This window comes from Neofelis nebulosa, chromosome 2 (genome assembly GCF_028018385.1).
Source record: "Neofelis nebulosa isolate mNeoNeb1 chromosome 2, mNeoNeb1.pri, whole genome shotgun sequence".
Lineage (NCBI taxonomy): Eukaryota > Metazoa > Chordata > Mammalia > Carnivora > Felidae > Neofelis > Neofelis nebulosa.
This window is the reverse complement of record NC_080783.1, coordinates 103,630,671-103,650,561: the sequence shown is the minus strand read 5'-3', so window position 1 is coordinate 103,650,561 and position 19,891 is coordinate 103,630,671. Positions and strand designations below refer to the sequence as shown.

The 19,891-nt window shown below is 38.6% G+C and overlaps 1 protein-coding gene and 1 pseudogene across 11 annotated transcripts in view; one reads left to right on the top strand and one right to left on the bottom strand.

Moving 5' to 3' along the window:
* The window catches only part of PTPN4 (protein tyrosine phosphatase non-receptor type 4), a 217,266-nt gene that overhangs the window by 150,663 nt on the left and 46,712 nt on the right, over positions 1–19,891 (bottom strand). For 6 of the 11 annotated variants that reach the window (XM_058715513.1, XM_058715518.1, XM_058715517.1 and 3 more), the window contains exon 3: positions 12,231–12,291. The exons of the other annotated variants lie outside the window; for them this stretch is intronic. In XM_058715513.1, the coding sequence (XP_058571496.1) occupies positions 12,231–12,291 (61 nt within the window). The remainder of the gene's footprint in view (positions 1–12,230; positions 12,292–19,891) is intronic. 11 annotated transcript variants of the gene reach the window in all.
* Positions 7,070–7,553, top strand: LOC131503832 (nucleoside diphosphate kinase B-like; annotated as a pseudogene).

Below are 19,891 nucleotides of genomic sequence, written 5' to 3'. Positions count from 1 at the left end.
CACAAATTATTAAAACTCAAGGGAAAAAAAATGTTTAATTTGAACAGTCCTAGATCTGTTAAAGTAGTTGACTTTATAGTTTAAGAAATTCCAGGGGTAAGGGGTGTATCAGTTGGTTAAGTGTCTGACTCTTGGTTTTGGCTCAGGTCATGATCTCACACTTCATGGGATCAAGCCCTATGTTGGGCTCTGCACTGACAGCACAGATCCTGCTTGTGATTCTCTCTTTCCCTCTCTCTCTGCCGCTCCCCTGCCACATGGGCGTGCTCTCTTGCACCAAACATTTAAGGAAGAAATAAAAACAATTTTACACAATCTTTTCCAGAAAAGAGAAGGAGAAAAAACATTTCCCAACCAGACTAGCACTAACCTGATACCAAAAACACATATAAAAAAATACATAAAAAGGGGCGCCTGGGTGGTTCAGTCAGTTAAGCATCCGACTTCGGCTCAGGTCATGATCTCATGGTTCGTGGGTTCAAGCCCCACATTGGGCTCTGTGCTGACAGCTCAGAGCCTGGAGCCTGTTTCAGATTCTGTGTCTCCCTCTCTCTCTGCCTCTCCCCCACTCACACTCTGTCTCCCCGTCTCAAAAATAAATATTAAAAAAATTTTTTTAAATACATGAAAATATTACAAGAATGTAAGAATACATATTACCATCTCCCATAAGCACAGACACAAAAATTCTCAACAACATATTAGCAAACCAAATCTAGCAATATATAAAATGGGTACTACATCACAAACAAGTGGTATTTAGCAAAGGAATTTAAGGTTGGTTCAACAATCAAAAATGCATCAGTGAAACTTGCCACGTTAACAAACTAAGTAAGAAAAACCAATGATCAAAAAGAAACAATATTTGACAAAACTCAACATACAGTCATGATAAACCCTTTTGGTAAGCTAGGCATAGAAGAGAAATTCTTTGAGCTGATAAAGAGCATCTACAAAATAACTACAGTTAGCAACATATTTAATGGTAAAAGACTGAATGCTCTACACCTCAATGAGAAAAATGAAAAAATTTCCTCTTACCACTCTTATTCATTTCTTATCGTAGTCAGTGCAGTAAGATAAGAAAATGAAATAAAAGGTTTACAGATTAAAAAAGAAAATTTTTAATTCAGACATGTAGAAAATACCATGCAATCTATAAAAAGTCTCTTAGAACAAATGAGTTAAGTTGCAGGTTACAAGCTAAATATACAGCATCAATTCTATATTTGTATACTGGCAAATGAACTGGAAATCTTAATTTAAGAAAATATTATAGGGGCGCCTGGGTGGCTCAGTCGGTTAAGCGTCCGACTTCGGCTCAGGTCATGATCTCACGGTCCGTGAGTTCGAGCCCCGTGTTGGGCTCTGTGCTGACAGCTCAGAGCCTGGAGCCTGTTTCAGATTCTGTGTCTCCCTCTCTCTCTGACCCTCCACAGTTCATGCTCTGTCTCTCTCTGTCTCAAAAATAAATACACATTAAAAAAAAAAAAAAAAGAAAATATTATAATATGCAACAGCACAAAAAATTAATCACTTAGGTGTAAGTCTGAGTTTCTTTTCAGGATGATGAAAAAGTTTTGGAAATGGATAGTGGTAATGGTTATATAACATAGTAAATATATTTAATACCACTAAATTGTACAATTAAAACATGTTAAAATAGTAAACTTAATCTTTTTAATCACACTAAAGATATCTTTAAAACGATTTTTTTAATGGGCAAAAGGTTTGAACAGAAGTTAAAAAGGACCAAAAACGTGGGGTGCCTGGATGGCTCAGTCGGTTAAGCTTCCGACTTCAGCTCAGGTCATGATCTTGCTATTCATGAGTTCAAGCCCCACGTCAGGCTCTATGCTGACAGCTCAAAGCCTGGAGCCTGCTTTAGATTATGTGTCTCCCTCTCTCTCTCTGCCCCTCCCTACTCACTCTGTCTCTCAAAAATGAATGTTAAGAAAAAAAAAGATTTTTAAAAAAAAAGGACCAAAAATGTTATATAGCAGTGATGATGACACTAATCAAAGAGAAACAACATATATCATTTGATGAGGAGATGACAATTAACTCTTTTGAATATGCTGAATGTGAAATACTATTCTGGTTATGCACTGAAGACTAACAAATCCCATCAAAACAGAGGGTTAGGGATGCCTGGGCGGTGCAGTCTGTTAAGCATCAGACTCTTGATTTCGGCTCAGGTCATGATCTTGTGGTTTGTGAGTTGAAGCCCCGCGCTGGGTCCTGCATTCACTGCAGAGAACCTGCTTGGGGCTCTTTCTCTCTCTCTCTTTCTTTCTCTCTCTCTCTCTCTCTCTCTCTCTCCCTCCCTCCCTCCCTCCCTCCCTTTCTCTCAAAATAAATAAACATTAAAAAAAAAAACAGTGGGTTAAAACAGTAACATTAAGTTTATTTTACTGAAGATTCTGGGATTTCACTGGGTTCAGCTTTATCAGACTCAATGAGTCTCGTGTGCCTATAACATGTTAGGACTGGTGTCATCTCAAGAGGTGTCTTCACTCAGATGTCTAATGTCCTGCCCTGGGAGACAAACAGCTGGGAATTCCCTGGGCATCTATGTGTTCTCTCCATGTGGTCTCTTCACAAAATCTCCACAAGGTCTCAGGGTAGCCGGACTTTACATGGCATCTGAAAGCTCTCCTATAGGAGTGGACTATAAAATGCCAGCAGAAGCGAATTGGTTTTTCTAACCTCAACTGGGAAGTTACACAACATTTCTTCCAATGGATTCTATTGTGGAGGGGATCACAAAGGCCCACCAAGGTTTAACTGGAGGTAATACCAACCCCTTCTCATGGTGGGAGAGATTTCAAAAATTTTCTGGACCACAAATACCTCTAGCATCTTTAGCAGACAGAGAGTTTGCATTGAGGAAAAATAACAGGACTGGAGATAATAGGTATCACAGTCTACAGAAACCAGGAAAGAATGAAAGGGAAAGATAAAAAAAAAAGGGGGGGGGACATCAATATGTACAAAACTGATTAAGATACAGAATGTGATCAGAGACAGAAGAGAGTTTTCCTTAAAAGGAGAAGGTAACAGTTCTAAAAACTGCTAGAAGTCAAACACAATCAGCCACAAGAAGCTAGTTAATTTCCCAACTAGACAGTTAAGATTTGAGGAAGCAGTTTTCAGGAAGCAGAATGAGGGCTGAGGCAAAATTGTATAGTATTTCTTTTTCACCCTTTATTAAACTACAATTGACAAATAGAATTGTATATATTTAAGGAGTACAAAGAGATGGTTTGATATACATATACATTACGGAAGGATTAGGTTGTAATGTTTAGATGATTGATGACAAAGTAGGTAAAATGACTCTTGTTATTTTCTGCCAAAACACACATAAAATAGAAACGGGAAGGGGAGGTCATCTTTAAAAAATAAACACTTGATTTTAATGCAAATACAAGGATGTAACTTCAAATTTCATTGTAAACAATCATCCATCTTTGTTATTCTTATTAAGGAAAAAGAATTAGCAACCTACTGCTTAAAATGTTAAGGCAAATTAGTAACTTTCCAAAGCAGAGAGCACCAGATCCAGATGGGTTCATTGCTGAATTCTACCAAATATTTAAGAAAAAATTGTATCAATTCCCTATAATCCCTTTCAGAGGGTAGAAGAAAAGGAATACATACTTCCAAAATCAGTCTATGAGGGCAGCATCACATCTTCATCAGAGCTCTTGGGTGACCAGGCACATTGTCAGTGAGCAGTAATATTTTGAACTGAATCTTCTCTGAGCAGCAGGTCTCATTAATGGGCTTAAAATATGCACTAAACAATGTTGTAAACAGATGTGCTACAATCCAAGCTTTGTTGTTCCATTCATGGAGCACACGTAGAATAGATTTACCGTAATTCTTAAGGGCCCTAGGATTTTATGAATGACCAATAAGCACTGGCTTCAACTTATCAATTTAAAGTCATTAGTTGCATTAGCCCCTAACAAGAGAGTCAGTCTGTCTATTGAAGATTTGAAGTCAGGCATTGACTTCACTCTAGCTGTAAAGGTCCTAGATAGCATCTTCTTCCAATAGAAGGCTGTTTTGTCTACACTGAAAATCTGCTGCTTAGTGTAGCTATTTTCAAGGAGGAACTAGATCTTCTGGAATCAGTGACTGCAGCTTCTCCATCAGCACTTACTGCTTCACCTTGCACCTTTATGTTACAGAAACAGCTTTTTTCCTTAAATCTCATGAAACTACCTTTGCTAGGTTCAAACTCTTCTTCTGCAGCTTCCTCACCTCTCTCAGCATTCACAGAATTAAAAATCATTAGAGCTTTGCTCTGCATTAGGCTTTGGCTTAAGGAAATGTTGTGGCTGGTTTGATCTATCCAGACCACTCAAACTTTCTCTGTATCAGCAATAAGGCTCTTTCAGTTTCTTATTATTCATGTGTTCAGTGGAGTAGCATTTTTAATTTCCTGCAAGAACTTTTCCTTTGCACTCACACCTTGGCTAACTGGTGGAGGCCCAGCTTTCAGCCTATCTCAGCTTCCGACATGCCTTCCTTACTGAGCTTAATCAGTTCCAACTTCTGATTTAAAGTGAGAGATGTATGACCCTTCCTTTCATTTGAACACGCAGAGGCCACTGTAGGATAATTAACTGTCCTAATTTCAGTATTCTTATGTTCCAGGGAATAGTGAGGCCCAAGGAGAGGGGAAAGAGAAAGACAGGGGGACAGCTGGTCAGTGGAGCAGTCAGAACACACATACTTATCAATTAAGTTCACTGCTTTACACAGGTGTAGTTCGTGGCACCCTAAAATAATTACAGTAGTAACACCAAAGACCACTAGAACAGGGGCGCCCAGCTGGCTCAGTCAGTGAAGCATGCAACTCTTGATCTCAGGGTTGTGAGTTTGAGCCCCACGCTGGGTGTAGAAATTCCTTAAAAATATTAAAATCTTTAAAAAAAAAAATCACAACACGTAATAATGAAAAAGTTTGAAATATTGCAAGAATTACCAAAATGTGACACAAAGTCACAAAGTGAACAAAAGGTGTTGGGAAAATGGGGCCAACAGACTTGCTCAACATAGAGTTGCAACAAACCTTCAATCTACAAAAATGCAGGATTTGTGACATGCAATGAATCAAAGTGTAGTAAAATGAGGTTTGCCTACAATTTGAAACACAAAAACTAAAAGCTCAAGGGAGAAAACTAAGCATATTTTCAAGAAAAGACAATAATTCTAGGAAGAACAAAATACTATCCAACTACGCTGCTTGGCTTTCCAGTAAATTAACTTGCATAATGATAAAAAAAAGTAAACAATGACACCAATTAAGGCAGAAACTGCCAATGGCCCACATCATACCCATTTTGTCTCATTTCATTAAAATAAAGCTTCAATATTGTTTGGGGTAGAAAGGGTATGTAAAATACCAACCCCTGGAGCACCTGGCTGGCTCAGTTGGTAGAGTGTGCTATTCTTGATCTCAGGGTCGAGAGTTCAAGTCCAATGTTGGGTATGGAGCCTACATAAAATTAAAAAAATAAATACAGGGGCGCCTGGGTGGCGCAGTCGGTTAAGCGTCCGACTTCAGCCAGGTCACGATCTCGCGGTCCGTGAGTTCGAGCCCCGCGTCAGGCTCTGGGCTGATGGCTCGGAGCCTGGAGCCTGTTTCTGATTCTGTGTCTCCCTCTCTCTCTGCCCCTCCCCCGTTCATGCTCTGTCTCTCTCTGTCCCAAAAATAAATAAAAAACGTTGAAAAAAATAAATAAATAAATAAATAAATAAATACAATAAAAATAACAAATAAAATAAAATACCCAGCCCTTGCAGACCCAATGAGGACATATGACTGAATTTTGGCCAATAAGATGTAACTAGAACCTACAGAGTAGAATTTATAAGTAACGTTCTTTAAGTTTGGGGAAGAAAACTGGTATGTCCCCTTTTTTGCTTCTCCATTTTCCCCTACTGTAATCAGAAAGAGTTGGGTTCCTAGAAAAAGAACAGACAGAGCTTTCTTAACATAAGAGAAGTCAATTTGGGTCCCAACCATCTTGTGAAAGAATGTAAGAGCAGGCAGCCACTATCAGGCCAGGATATAACCTAATCATATCAGGGACAATAAATCAGTAGTAAAACTCCCAGTACTGATTCAAAAGTTAAGATTCACCTGATGCACATCCTTGAGTTCTCTGTGCAGGATCTAAACCTCTCTGAGCATTTAGACATGGACCAACTGCCAACCTTCATGACTGTGACCTAGACTCAGTCACCCTCAGATGACTTCTGCCCCAATTCCATGCTGTATTCCCCACTGAGCAAAGCCCCTTCATGAATATGTGTGCACCGTTAGCTTAAAACTTCCCCAATACTGTGGTTCAGGAGACACTGCTTTGGGAACGATCCCCAGTGTTCTCCTTTACTTGTTGCAAGTAAAACCCTTCCTTTTCCTATTCTTTGGCTTGGTTGTGTCTTTTGGCTCAACAACCACCAAGAGACGAACTCCATTTTGGGTAACACCACCACCTGCCTGAAAGCTGACAAGCATGTTAGAATTCTGAAAGCTTTCTTGGATCGTGAAATGATCTTATGTACACAGCCATGCACCCAGGGAAGTGAAGGACAAACAGGAAACCTGACTCCTTGATAACTGTGAAGCTGCCATCCCGTTATTGGACTGTCAATCGCTAGAGTTCTTTTGATAGAAAAATTAACGTTAGCTCATTTAAGTTACTGTTATTTCCAGTTTCTTTTACTAGAAGCCAAATGTAATTCTGACAGAAGATCAAAAGATAAACAGTAAAGGGACAGATAGACAGATAAACATATTTAACTAAAAATTATGACAGAAGAATTTTAGGAGGAGTGAGGATATAAAATAGACTAAAAATATTAAATCCTCATCTTGTATAATAGGAAGTCAATATAAAAAATGTCCAGAATAAAAAACATAAACCAGCACAGAAAAATGGAAATAAATGCCTAAAATATATCTCCAAAGGTATTTCAAAACTAGTACTAAAAGAGTGGGAGTGGCCTCCAGTCCCCCAAGCAGCACAGCACAGCCAGCTTCTTGGCCATGGCCAATCAGGAGCACATGGTCATTGCCATCAAGCTGCATGGTGTGTAGCACACCCTGGTGGGCAAGATCACCAAGCACTTTGAGCAGAAGGGATTCCATGTTGTGGCCAAAAGGCTCCCTCCTACAGGCCTCTGAGGAACTGCTAAAGCAGCACCACATTGACATAAAGGCCCACCCATTCTTCCCAGGGCTGGTAAAGTACCCGAGCTCTGGGCCCACTGTGGCCATGGTTTGGGAGGGTCTGATTGTGGTGAAGACGGGGTGAGTGATGTTTGGGGAGACCAAACCAGCAGACTGTAAGCCAGGCACCACTCATGAGGACTTCTGTATTCAAGTTGGCAGGAACATCATTCATGGCAATGACTCAGTAAACAGTGCAGAGAAAGAAATCAGCCTATGGTTTAAACCTAAAGAATTGGTTGACTACAAGCCTTGTGCTTTTGACTGAAACTAGGAATGAAAGGTAGACAAAGCATCAGTCCCCTTTGGTGCCACCTGATGTGTCCCTGGACACAGCTCTTCATTCCACTGGCTTGGAAATAACAGAATCAATCTTTCTCTTCTAACACATATTCACCAATAAAGCCTTTGGAAAGTGGGTAAATAAATAAATAAATAAGTGGGAACATTTCATTAAGCTTTCATTATATGCTTTGTCTTGTTGGGCTTTGAAAAAATATTTAAAAGTGTATGTTACTACTTAGATAGAAATTAATAACCAGGGCATCTGGGTGGCTCAGTAGATTAAGTGTCTGACTCTTGATTTTGGCTCAGCTCATGATCTCGATGGGTTCGAACCTGGCATCAGGCTCTGCACTGACAGTGCAGAATAATTTAATCAGCTACTACAAAAATGTAGCACTACCATGAAGAAATGACCTTTTCCAAACAAAAGTCTGGTCTTTGCCCTTCACTAATGGGAGATGATCTCTAGACCCTTGGAATGTCCTGGGCTTGGCAGGTGTTTTGGTCCCGTCAAGACCTCCTGCCTGGGGGTCTTGGTTACCTGACAGTCTAACAATATGATTTATGATGGGGAACATCAGTTCTGACTTCTACAGGAACGGAAAACTAAGGGTATTAGCCTGACCAGTAGGAAAGGCTAGAGATTAGGTCAGTTATGCAGGGAGTATGTGATCAAGTCCCAGTAAAAATACAAAAGGCTTGGAGGAGACTCCCTCGTTGGAAATAGTTTGTGTGTTGGAATAGTTTGTGAGACTTCCTCGTTGGAAATAGTTTCTCCATGAGGAGAAGAGGACTTGGAAGTTCTTTCTCAGTTTTAACTCCTTCTGGCATCTACCTTGGCTGATTAAATTTTTTTTTCTCATGTTTATTTATATTTGAGAGAGAGTGTGTGTGAACGGGGGACGGACAGAGAGAGCCACAGAGACAAAATCTGAAGCAGGCTCCAGGCTCTGAGCAGGGCTTGAACATGGCTTGAACCCACATCATGACCTGAGCTGAAGTGAGATGCTTAACCAACTGAGCCACTCAGGTACCCCAGCTTGGTTGATTTTAATCTGTATACTTTCCCTGTAATAAACTGTAACCATGAGAATGACAACTTTTAATGAGTTCTATGAGCCCTTTTTTTTTTTTAATTTATTTATTTATTTTGAGAGAGAGAGAGACAGCAAGCAGGGGAGGGGCAGAAAGAGAGAGGGAGAGACAGAATTCCAAGCAGTCTCCACACTGTCAGCACAACAGCTTTATGTGGGGCTCGAACCCACAGACCGTGAGATCATGACCTGAGCCAAAATCAAGAGTCAGATGCTTAACTAACTGAGCCACCCAGACGCCCCAGTTCTGTGAGCCCTTCTAACCAATTATTGAAACTCAGGGTCGTTTCAGAAATCTCCCAAACTTGCAACTGGTGTCAGAAGTGAGGGCAGTCTCGTGGACACTGTACCCGCTAACTTTTCACTTTGGCTAACTATGGGTAACTAAAGAGGAAAGAGGGAAAAGAAGATAAAGAACAAGAAGGGATGTTGTATTTCAAAAGCACCTTAACAGAATCCTTACTGGCTGCTTTATATACATTCATTTAATCCTGACAACCCTAATAGATGATATCATTTCCACCTTATATATAAAAGGAAATTATATATAAAGATCAAGCAAACAGGACAATGCCACAGAGCAAATACTTACTAGGTCCAGGTTACAAATCTAGTCTTTTGAATTCTAAGGTCCATGCACTTTTCATCATACTATGCTACCTTCCTACATCACAATACTTCCTTTATTAACCATTCATGAGTGCTTAGTCTTAATTGTGACATCACTATATGCTTAAATAATCTGTGTGGGATAGTCCAAAAGCTGCAATCCAGGACCAGATCTATGTAGTTCTTTGTAGAACTAGCCCAGTCCCATTCAAGTTATTCTTTTTTTTTTTTTAATGTTTATTCATTTTTGAGAGAGAGAGAGAGAGAGAGAGAGCAAGCAGGGGAGGGGGCAGAGAGAGAGGGAGACACAGAATCCAAAGCAGGCTCCAGGCTCTGAGCTGTCAACACAGAGCCTGATGCGGGGCTTGAACTCATGAACTACGAGATCATGACCTCAGCCAAAGGTGGACACTTAACCGACTGAGCCAACCAGGTGCCCCCATTCAAGTTATTCTTGATAAGGAAAAATGAAAGTCACTTCACAGTAATTCAAAGTTAAGTGATATCAAAAAATACGCAGTGACTCCAATGCTGTAAATTAACCTAGTACTAAACTTAAGTGCCTATTCACCTCCAGATTTCCTTAACATGGGGGAAAAAATTAAATAACTACAAAGGAAACAGCAAAAATAATAATCACTGAAGCTTATTACAAACAAATCAAAGGAAGCATCAAAAAGAAGTGTGTGCACATTCTGAAAAATTTTTGTCATAACAGTATTACTGATTCATCACATATCACAGCTGCTGCTTTTCTTTGTGGACACTAAATAGTTACATTTAAAAATTATGTGTACAACTCAAAAGGTAAATGAAAAAAGTCATAAAACCAGTTACCAGGAAAAGTATTTAAGAGGAAGACATATTACTATACTGAATTCATAAGCACTAGAAAAAAGAGTTTCAAGAGAAGTAAAGATTTCTGAAAGTGAGTAATTTGCTATATGTTTACATGTAATGCATGCATATGTCCAGAGTTGTTTTATTTTTAACTTTTGGAAGCAAAATTATTTTAAAGTCTCATTTTTGAAAAGAATGTTAAGTAAAGACAAAGACTCAAATAAGACTATATGGATGCTACCTTTACTATATAACCAAATTTCTAATATATAGATAATAAACTACCTAATTTTGAGTTAGTAATAACACTCTGAATGGATACAAAGAACAAAGTAAGTTCTTTTCTATAATACTGTGATCAACAGAGTCAATCCACCAACACCAACCAACACCAACCTCTGGGCAGAGGATCATACTAGGTGGGCACCAAAGATTCCTCCTGGGGATTCTTGGTTCTATAAGGGGACTCAGAACAAAGAATCGCCCAGGGGAAGGGATAGGGAGTGCTGCATCAGACAAAGAGTCATGTAGCTTACCTACATGGTAACATCCACATCTCTTTCTACAGTCACCGACACCATTCCAATGAATATTGAAAGCATGTTTGTAAGTTCTAGCAGAGAAACAGAGCTATGACATATATCCTTTCTCAAAGAACAGGCCACATGTAGCTGAGAAGGGCATGTTATTCAACTTCAGGAAAGACATACAAAGAGCAAAAGAGAGAAAGCATGCCCCAAGATAACTACCTAGTTTCATCAAATTAATCACGGTAACCTGTGGCATAGACAGACAGCCCTTATATTCAGTAGAATACAAAAAAAATAGTATGATAGGAAAAACATTTAAATGATTATTCCCTCAAAGAATATGAAATAAGGTCATATAACAGCGTGTTACCAGGTCTGTATTCCACATACACTATAAGTATAGTAGTTAAGAGATGATCAGTGTGGGCTAAAATATTTAAGAGTTGTTTTGGAGATACTGGATATATAAACAACAAATATAAAATTGTTAATTAAGTATTAAGAATTGGCCAGCCAAAGTTTCTCTGATAATAGGTGAGCCCAGACCAAGTAGGATTAAGGGGTATCTCAAATGTGGCAGATGACTTCTGAGATGAAATCTTCTAAACTAACAAACCCAGGGTGTCTGGCTGGCACAGTTGGAGGAGTGTGCAAGTCTTGATCTCAGGGTCATGAGTTCAAGCCCCACATGGGGTGTAGAGATTACTTAAATAAATCTTAATAAAATAACCAACCCAATGGCCCAGCTGCCTAGGGCTTCATCTTTGGAAAAGGGCCATTTTATCCCCTTCACCAGATCAATATATCACACCAATTTGATTTTATAGGATGCATACATTCACCATTATTAACTGAGATCTGAGTCCTTCTACTTGGCTAAACTGAATAATGGAACAAAGAACACAGCCAGCAACATGTTAAATATTTCAAATCAAAGTCCACTACTATACAATGAGATATATTTTCACATTTTAAAACAATCAGGATTTTCAGTTCTTGTCATAACGGAGTAGCTAATGTTAGAATACCCTCCTGCTATAAACATCTGTAAACGCTGGACCAAATATACAAAAAACCAAAAGAAAAAAAAAATCCTATTTTCAACCCTTAGGCAATAACCAACACAACACCATGATCCTTGATAGAAGAGAACTAGATGAATCAAACCCCATATTCACACTCAAATCTCTCCCTTAAGGGCATTTTCCAAATCATGGTGTAGAGAAACAGAGCCCAAGCAGTGTGGCAGTCTTGCTGGGACGAGAAAACTACAATTAATGTCTGGGAATGCCAAGGTAGCTGGATTTGGGGGGCAGGTTATTAGAAGGGAAAGAACCAAGAAGAAAAACTTACAAAAATCTATATAAAAAATCTTCTCTGGTTCTCATCTGCCTCGTAGGCTGTGCACACGCAGGGTTATTAGACTCCTAGAAGCCTAAGACAGAACGGCAGTTGGGGAGGCTGTTAGCTAAACAAAGATTTCAGAGCTTGCACAGTTCTGAATAAATTAAGTTCCGGCTCAGTCAGAGGAGACAGATCTTGATGAATACCCAAGGCATTTAGGTAAGACCCTGGATAATCCATGCCCTAGGAATAAAAACAAAGTTAAAATAGACTTACCTTAACAAAGCTTAAAACTAAGCCCCACAGGATCAAAGTGACCCGCTGGCAATTTAACTGCCTGCCAGAATAAAATAAAATTTTATTTAGAGGAAGATAACAATCCAGAGCTTTTACAAGAAGGGTCAGCAAACCTTTCCTGTAAAGAGTCAGAAAGTAAGTATTTTTAGGTTTTGAGGGTCATGGTCTCCACTGCACATTGTCTTAACAACAACAACAACAACAACAACAACAACAACAACAACATCTTTTAAAAAGTAAAAACCATTCTTAGCTCATGGACCAAACAGTAATAACCACCAGGCCTGCATTTGGCCCCTGGGCCAACTTGCTTTCCACTATTCCATATTACACTTAAAATAGCCATCACACAATGCAAAATTAGTGGGTATGTGAAGCAGGAAAAGTGTTTGATAATCAAGACACAAGACATATATTAGTCTTATGTAAGAGCTTCAAAATAACTATGACAACGTATCAAAGCCAATTAAGATAGAATACAGAAAACAGATTAAAATATATATTTCAACAGAGAATTAGAATCTATGAAAATGATCACAAAGATAATCTAGAACTACAAAACAAGTGAAACAGAGGAATTCCTTGACTAGGTTTAATAGCAGAGTAAGCACTGGGAAAAAAGAAAAACAATCAACACATGCAAAGACAGATTAAAAGCTATTTATTTATTTTTTTTTTAATTTTTTTTTTTCAACGTTTTTTATTTATTTTTGGGACAGAGAGAGACAGAGCATGAACGGGGGAGGGTCAGAGAGAGAGGGAGACACAGAATCGGAAACAGGCTCCAGGCCCCGAGCCATCAGCCCAGAGCCTGACGCGGGGCTCGAACTCACGGACCGCGAGATCGTGACCTGGCTGAAGTCGGACGCTTAACCGACTGCGCCACCCAGGCGCCCCGATTAAAAGCTATTTGAAGGACAGAAAAAAAAAATCATAAACTAGAATGGGATGCAATCAAACTAATATATATGTTAACTGGAATACAGGAAAGAAAAGAAAATGAGTTAGAAGCAATATTTGAATCAGTAAAGGTTAAGAAGTTTTCAAATGTTGTAAGATACCAACCTACAGATTCAAGAAGGTCAATGAATACCAAGCAGGTTAAAACACATACATACAAAACCATATATAGCCATGTTATTGACAGGTGACTAAAAATCAAAGAGACAGAAAATTCTTAAAAACAGAGGAGGAAAAGGACCTCTCTGTTGCCCTTCAGGAAAACAACAGTAAGACTGAAAGATGACTTCTCAAGAGAAACTATGAAGGCCAGTGAAGTGGCATCTTTAAATCAGTGAAGGAGAAAACTATCAACACAGAATTCTATACTCTGCAAAAATATCCCCCAGAACATGAGAAATAACTAAAGACATTTTCAGACAGAAAGTTGAAAGAATCTATCATCAAGAGACCTTATTTAAAAAAAAAATTAAACTGGGGCGCCTGGGTGGCTCAGTCGGTTAAGCGTCCGACTTTGGCTCAGATCATGATCTCATGACTCATGGGTTCGAGCCCCACATCGGGCTTTGTGCTGACGGCTCAGAGCTTGGAGCCTGCTTTGGATTCTGTGTCTCCCTCTCTCTCTGCGCCTCCCCCACTTGTGCTCTGTCTCTCTCTGTCTCTCAAAAATAAATGTTAAAAAAATTTTTTTTTTAAATAATGAAAGAAATTCTTTAGGATGAAAGGAGATGATTCTAGATGGAAGCATAGATATATATAAGAAATGAATAGCTGTAGAAACTATAGATATAAAGGTAAACAGAATAGTAAAATAGTAAACATAAAGGTAAACATAAAGGTAAATGATTGTTTAAAGCAATAATAACAATGTCTTATATGGTTTATAACAACATGAGGGGGATATTAAAATACTTAACAATAGCAAAAAAGTAGGAGGCAGGTAAATGGATTTAAACTGCTTTAAGGATTTTGCATTGGGGGAGGACAACAGTAAATGTATTAAAAGGAGACTTTTATAAGTAAAGACACATTTTGTAATTTCTTTTAATTTTTTTAATGTTTTGTTTATTATTTATTTTTGAGATAGGGAGACAGAGCATGAGTGCGGGAGGGACAGAAAGTGAGGGAGACACAGAATCTGAAGCAGGCTTCAGGCTCCAAGCTGTCAGCACAGAGCCTGATGCAGGGCTTAAACTCATGAACTGTGAGATCAGGACCTGAGCCGAAGTCAGACATTCAACCGACTGAACTACCCAGGCACTCCCACATTTTGTAATTTCTAAAGTAATCACTAAAAGTCTGATATTAAAGGATTAGCCCAGGGATGACTGGGTGGCTCAGTCGGTTGAGCATCCAACTTCAGCTCCTATCATGATCTCACGGTTCACAAATTCAAGCCCTGCATCAGGCTCTGTGCTAATAGTGCAGAGCCTGCGTGGGATTCTCTCTATCTCTTCTCTCTCTGCCCTTCTCCCACTCATGTTTTTTCTCTCTCTCTCTCAAGATATGTAAATCAACTTAAAAAAAAAAGATTAATCAAAAAAGCTAATAGAGGAAATATAATAAAATAAGAAAGAGGGCACAAGAGAATCTTTTTTTGGTGAGGGAAATAATCATTGACTTAATCTTGTGGTCGTTCCACAGATGTATACATATGCAAACACTCTTGAGTTGCTTAATGAAGATTTATGCACTATACAACACATATCATGAGTAATAAATTTTAAAAACCTATATATAACATCCAGGGAAGAGAGACTGAGCTGCAGTATCTTTCTAAATAAAATTCAACATATTTCTCAAAAATTTAATGGCTTACAGTTATTTTCACCATTATTTTTTTCTATAATATATACTGGGCACTCAATAATTACTGTCATTAAATAGATATACAAACAACCCACAATTTTATTTAATTTACCGTACAACTGCCAAAATAATACATACCTAATTCCCAAAACTGTAAACTTAGCAATTATTTCCTCTTTACTTTTTAAGAATAAACTAGCATATTTGCAATTTCTGTATATATGTATTTATAATTAATATTGCCAGTAAACACACTGGGTTTTGGAAACAGTACATGGACACAGTACATAGATGAAAATATTATATATACATACAAAGCAATAAGCAGATTGCTATTTTGTGGAATTTTAATAATAAAATTCTTCCAAGGAAACATATCTGGTACTACAGAATAGACAAATGGATCATAATCAATAGAAGAAATCAACCTTTCTAAATGTGTAACATGAGTCAGACACATAAATAAGCACTTCACAAATATCCTCATTTTATTCTGAGCATCCCATGCAAGGCAAATATTATTCTCTCTTAACAAATGAAGATTCTAAAACACAAAAAGGTAGGAGCAACTTATGTATACTCACAAAGCTAGTAAGTCTTCAAACTAAAGACTTACAAATTCATCACTGGGTAACTGTCCAGGAAGTAAACATCATTATCAGTAAAAATTTATGCATGACAAATGTGATACAAGACCTAAGAAGTATACATACCTCATGAAACATAACAGGATTAAAGAAAAAAACAAGAAATATGATAACCTTAACTGCACATAGCTATACATCTGATCGATACAGTTTTCTAGTGCTCAATATGATACAGTTTAGGAAAAAACATTGTGAAATGAAGCAAAGCTTTAAACATGTATGACATACTACAATGTTTAAATTTCAGACTATGTGGTAATTGGGAAATTATCACATCTTTTTGCATTAAAGGTGACAAGTTCCATTTTAACATGTGATTTTACTAGAAAAAAAAAATTGTTAAATAGTAAATTCTCCTCCAGGGTGGACATTGTTGAAAATCAATCTGAGAGGTGTGAAGGTTAAACAAGGCAGACTGGACACGAATGTTTGCTTAAGACACACTAAAATAACAGAAAAGGCAGTAATCAAAATGAGTGTGAATAAGTAACAGGCCCCTCCATGACCATCTCTCACCCCCACCCCTTTCCCATTGCCAATTACTATAACAACCAGAGATTCTGGACTCAGGGACATTGGGGACAGCTGTTGATTCATCTTTACTGGATTGAAAACAGGGAAATCTACGTGAGTGCAAGTCTACTTACTGAAGAGCTAAGAGCTCTCCAGTCCATTTCTCTCCCTCAGTGCTAAGAAGACCCAGCAAGGCTCTACAAACTCCAGGCAGATGATAGGAGCATTTCTCTCAATGGAAAAGAAATACCGAACTAATCAAGTAATATTACATAACTATTTTATTTATTGAGAGGACAAGAGAGCGGAACAATTATCTGTGTATGGAGAGGGGAAGGGAGATGTAAGAGATCTGAAGTCTCATTCTTCAAAGTCAATAAAGAGTATCAACAACAACAACAACAACAAAAACAAGGCAGACAAAAGCAGAAATAATAGAGGCATGTTTCTTAGAACCATAGTAATAAACATGAGAGAAAAACTGTGTTGAATGTGGTTATTTCTAAGTAGTAATGGGGCAGGGAACTGCTGGCTTTTGTGACAACATTTTTAGAACTATTTGGTTGGGTTTTTTTAAACTGTATATATGAATCATATATGTAAAACAAAACACTTCTGAGGGAATCTGAGTGACACATACAGTATTTTTAAAGGAACTAACATACTGAATTTAAGTAGGGCTAGAAAATGACAATAAAATAATAGTTGAAATGTTGACTAGAGGTCCTAAAAGACCTTCCCTCTCTCCCTCCCTCCCTCCCCCTCTCTCTCTCTCTCTCTCTCTTTCTCTCTCTCTCTCTCTCTCTCTCACACACACACACACACACACACACACACACACTCTCTCTCTCTCTCTCTCTCTCCCCGCCCCCCCCCCCCCGCCTCTCCCGGCTCTGCCACTGACTTAGTAAGTAACCTAATGACTCTAAACTTACTTCCTCACATATACAATATATAAAGTCAGTGCAACAATAATCAGGAAAACAATTCCCTAAAATCCTATCCTCCTTTACAGATATAGGACTATCTGTGGTTGCAAATGAGTACATCTCATTTAGCTAAATTCACCATCCTTATACTCCTTTAGCTTCCCATCTCAATCTGCACCCCACCTGCTAACCACACTGTTGTAATCAGGTTTACACTACTGATTTGGTTAACAAATTATTTCACAGACAAAAAAAGGAAAAAGTTCAGCCAACTAAATATTCATCAACCCAAATTATCACCTAACAAAAATATATATTAATTGAATTTCACCTTATTTCAAGAAAAAAAATTGATGATTTATGGCATCTTTTGTTAGCAACTGAGGTACTAGTATCATTAAAAAAATTATTGGGGCACCTGGGTGGCTCAGTCGGTTGAGCGCCCGACTTCGGCTCAGGTCATGTTCTCACAGGTCATGAGTTCGAGCCCCATGTCAGGCTCTGTGCTTACAGCTTGCAGCCTGGAGCCTGCTTCGGATTCTGTGCCTCCCTCTGTCTCTGCCCCAACCCACTCGCATTCTGTCTCTGTCTCTCTCAAAAATAAACATTACAAAAAATAAATGGAAAAAAAATTATTGGGGCGCCTGGGTCACTCAGTCAGTGTAACTCTTGGTTTTGGCTCACATCATGATCTCATGGTTTCCTGAGTTTGAGCCCTCTGTCACGCTCTGCACCGGCAGCACAGAGCCTGCTTGAGATTCTCTCTCCCCTCTCTCTCTTCCCCTCCCTCACTCATGCTGTTTCTCTCTCTCAAAATAAATAAACTTTCAAAAATATATCAGTTATTCTTGAGTACATATATATAACAAACAAAACAATTTAGAGAACAGCTTTAGTACTATTAGGATAATTTTATTTCCAAAAAATAAACTAAGGGAAGAGTGCCTGGCTGGTTCAGTCAGAAGAGCATACAACTTTTGATCTCAGGGTCATGAGTTCAAGCCCCATGTGCAGCATAGAGCCTACTTAACATAAAAATTTAACTTAAAAAAAAAGTAAACTGGGACAAAAAGAACAAAAAAAAAAAAAAAAGGCAAAAAATTCCTTAACGCATAAGCTTTGATCCTCGTCTTTGAACACTACTATCTATGAAGCACCTTAGAACTACACACTGAATAATGTGTGCTGAATAACTTTCTCTTCCACTGATCCTGAGTGTGACTTTGTGACAGCACTAACAGAATGTGGTGAAGTGACATTATGTGACTTCCAAAGCCAGATCAGAAAAGGCAATATGGTTGCAGCCTGGCTCCCACTCTCTCTGAGGATGCTCACCTTTGGAATGCTGTGAATATGCCTGGGGCACACAGAGAGAGCATACACAAGTGTGTAAGCCTCAGCTAAGGTCGTAGGTAATAAGTCATATGAGTGAATAAGCCTTCAAATGATTGTAGCCTCCAGCCTTGAGTTTTTCAGCTGAGGTCCAACCATGGAGGAGATATAAGCCATCCCTACCTATGTGAATCCTTGACTCACAGAACCTCTGAGGATAATAAATATGCCACTAACTTTTGGGGTAATTTCTTACACGGTCCTAATAACTGGAATAGGGTGGTTTTCCCCAACCCTTCCTTGTCACACAGGCTACTCCTAAATCGCCATACTGACATAAAAAAAAAAAAGCCAAAATTTGGAAAAAGTCCGCATAGGTAGGTGAAATGAATCCACATAGTATGGATACTATGTACTTAATGGAAACACGTTTTTAGTGACTGACAATGAATTCAAGGACACAGAAAGAAAACACACTCCATAGGCTGGCTACAGTAAAGTAGTTGTGCCAAAACCATAGTGAAAATGTAACTTCAAACTGAAACAACACTAACAGGCTTATCTCAACCCTGTGTCTACAAAGAGAAAGAAAAAAAGGAACTAATGAAGTTTTATCAGTTCCTTCATTACACCATTTTCTCCCAGGACAATATACAGAAAAGATTTTTATTTTTTTAAAAAAGCTCCCCAGATGATTTTTTTTTAAGTTTATTTATTTATTTTGGAGAGAGAGAAAGAGACAGCACATACGCAAGCAGGGGAGGGACAGAGAGCAAGGGAGAGAGAGAATCCCAAGCAAGCTCCACACTGTCGGCACAGAGCCGGATGTGGAGCTAGAACTCATGAACTGTGAGATCGTGACCTGTGCCAAAACCAAGAGTCAGACGCTTAACTGACTGAGCCACCACCCAGGGGCCCCCACATAGAAAAGGTTTTGATGAGATGAATACAAGATGGGAAAAAAAGCAGACTTTGGTAAAAATGAACATTTAATCTGTGGTACAGACATCTTTCGGGGAAAGGAATGATTTCAACAGCTAAAATGCTACAAATCCTTGCTTGGCAGTCTCCAGAGACTACCTGGAGACCTGAATGGTTCTCCTTCCCAGGGAATAGAGAGGCTGGTGAAACTAGCAGCTGCCCACAGTGGGTATTTCTGAGACCTAATGGTACTTACTGGACACAGAGAAGAATATCAGAAGTTTGAACTCCCCTGTTAATTTGCAGACTAGATCACATGATGCTGTACAGATTGTAAACTGCACAACTAGAAAGCCATTCACATAGATTAAAATATGCAGCATCTACACAAAAGTACTAAAGTGCACTAAAAGTACACTTTGAAAGACTTGGGTCCAAATACCCTGAGGAATAAATATACTACATATCCAACAGTCAATTTCTTATACTGTTCCTCTTAAACTAAATTTGGTGATGACCTGAAGGTAAA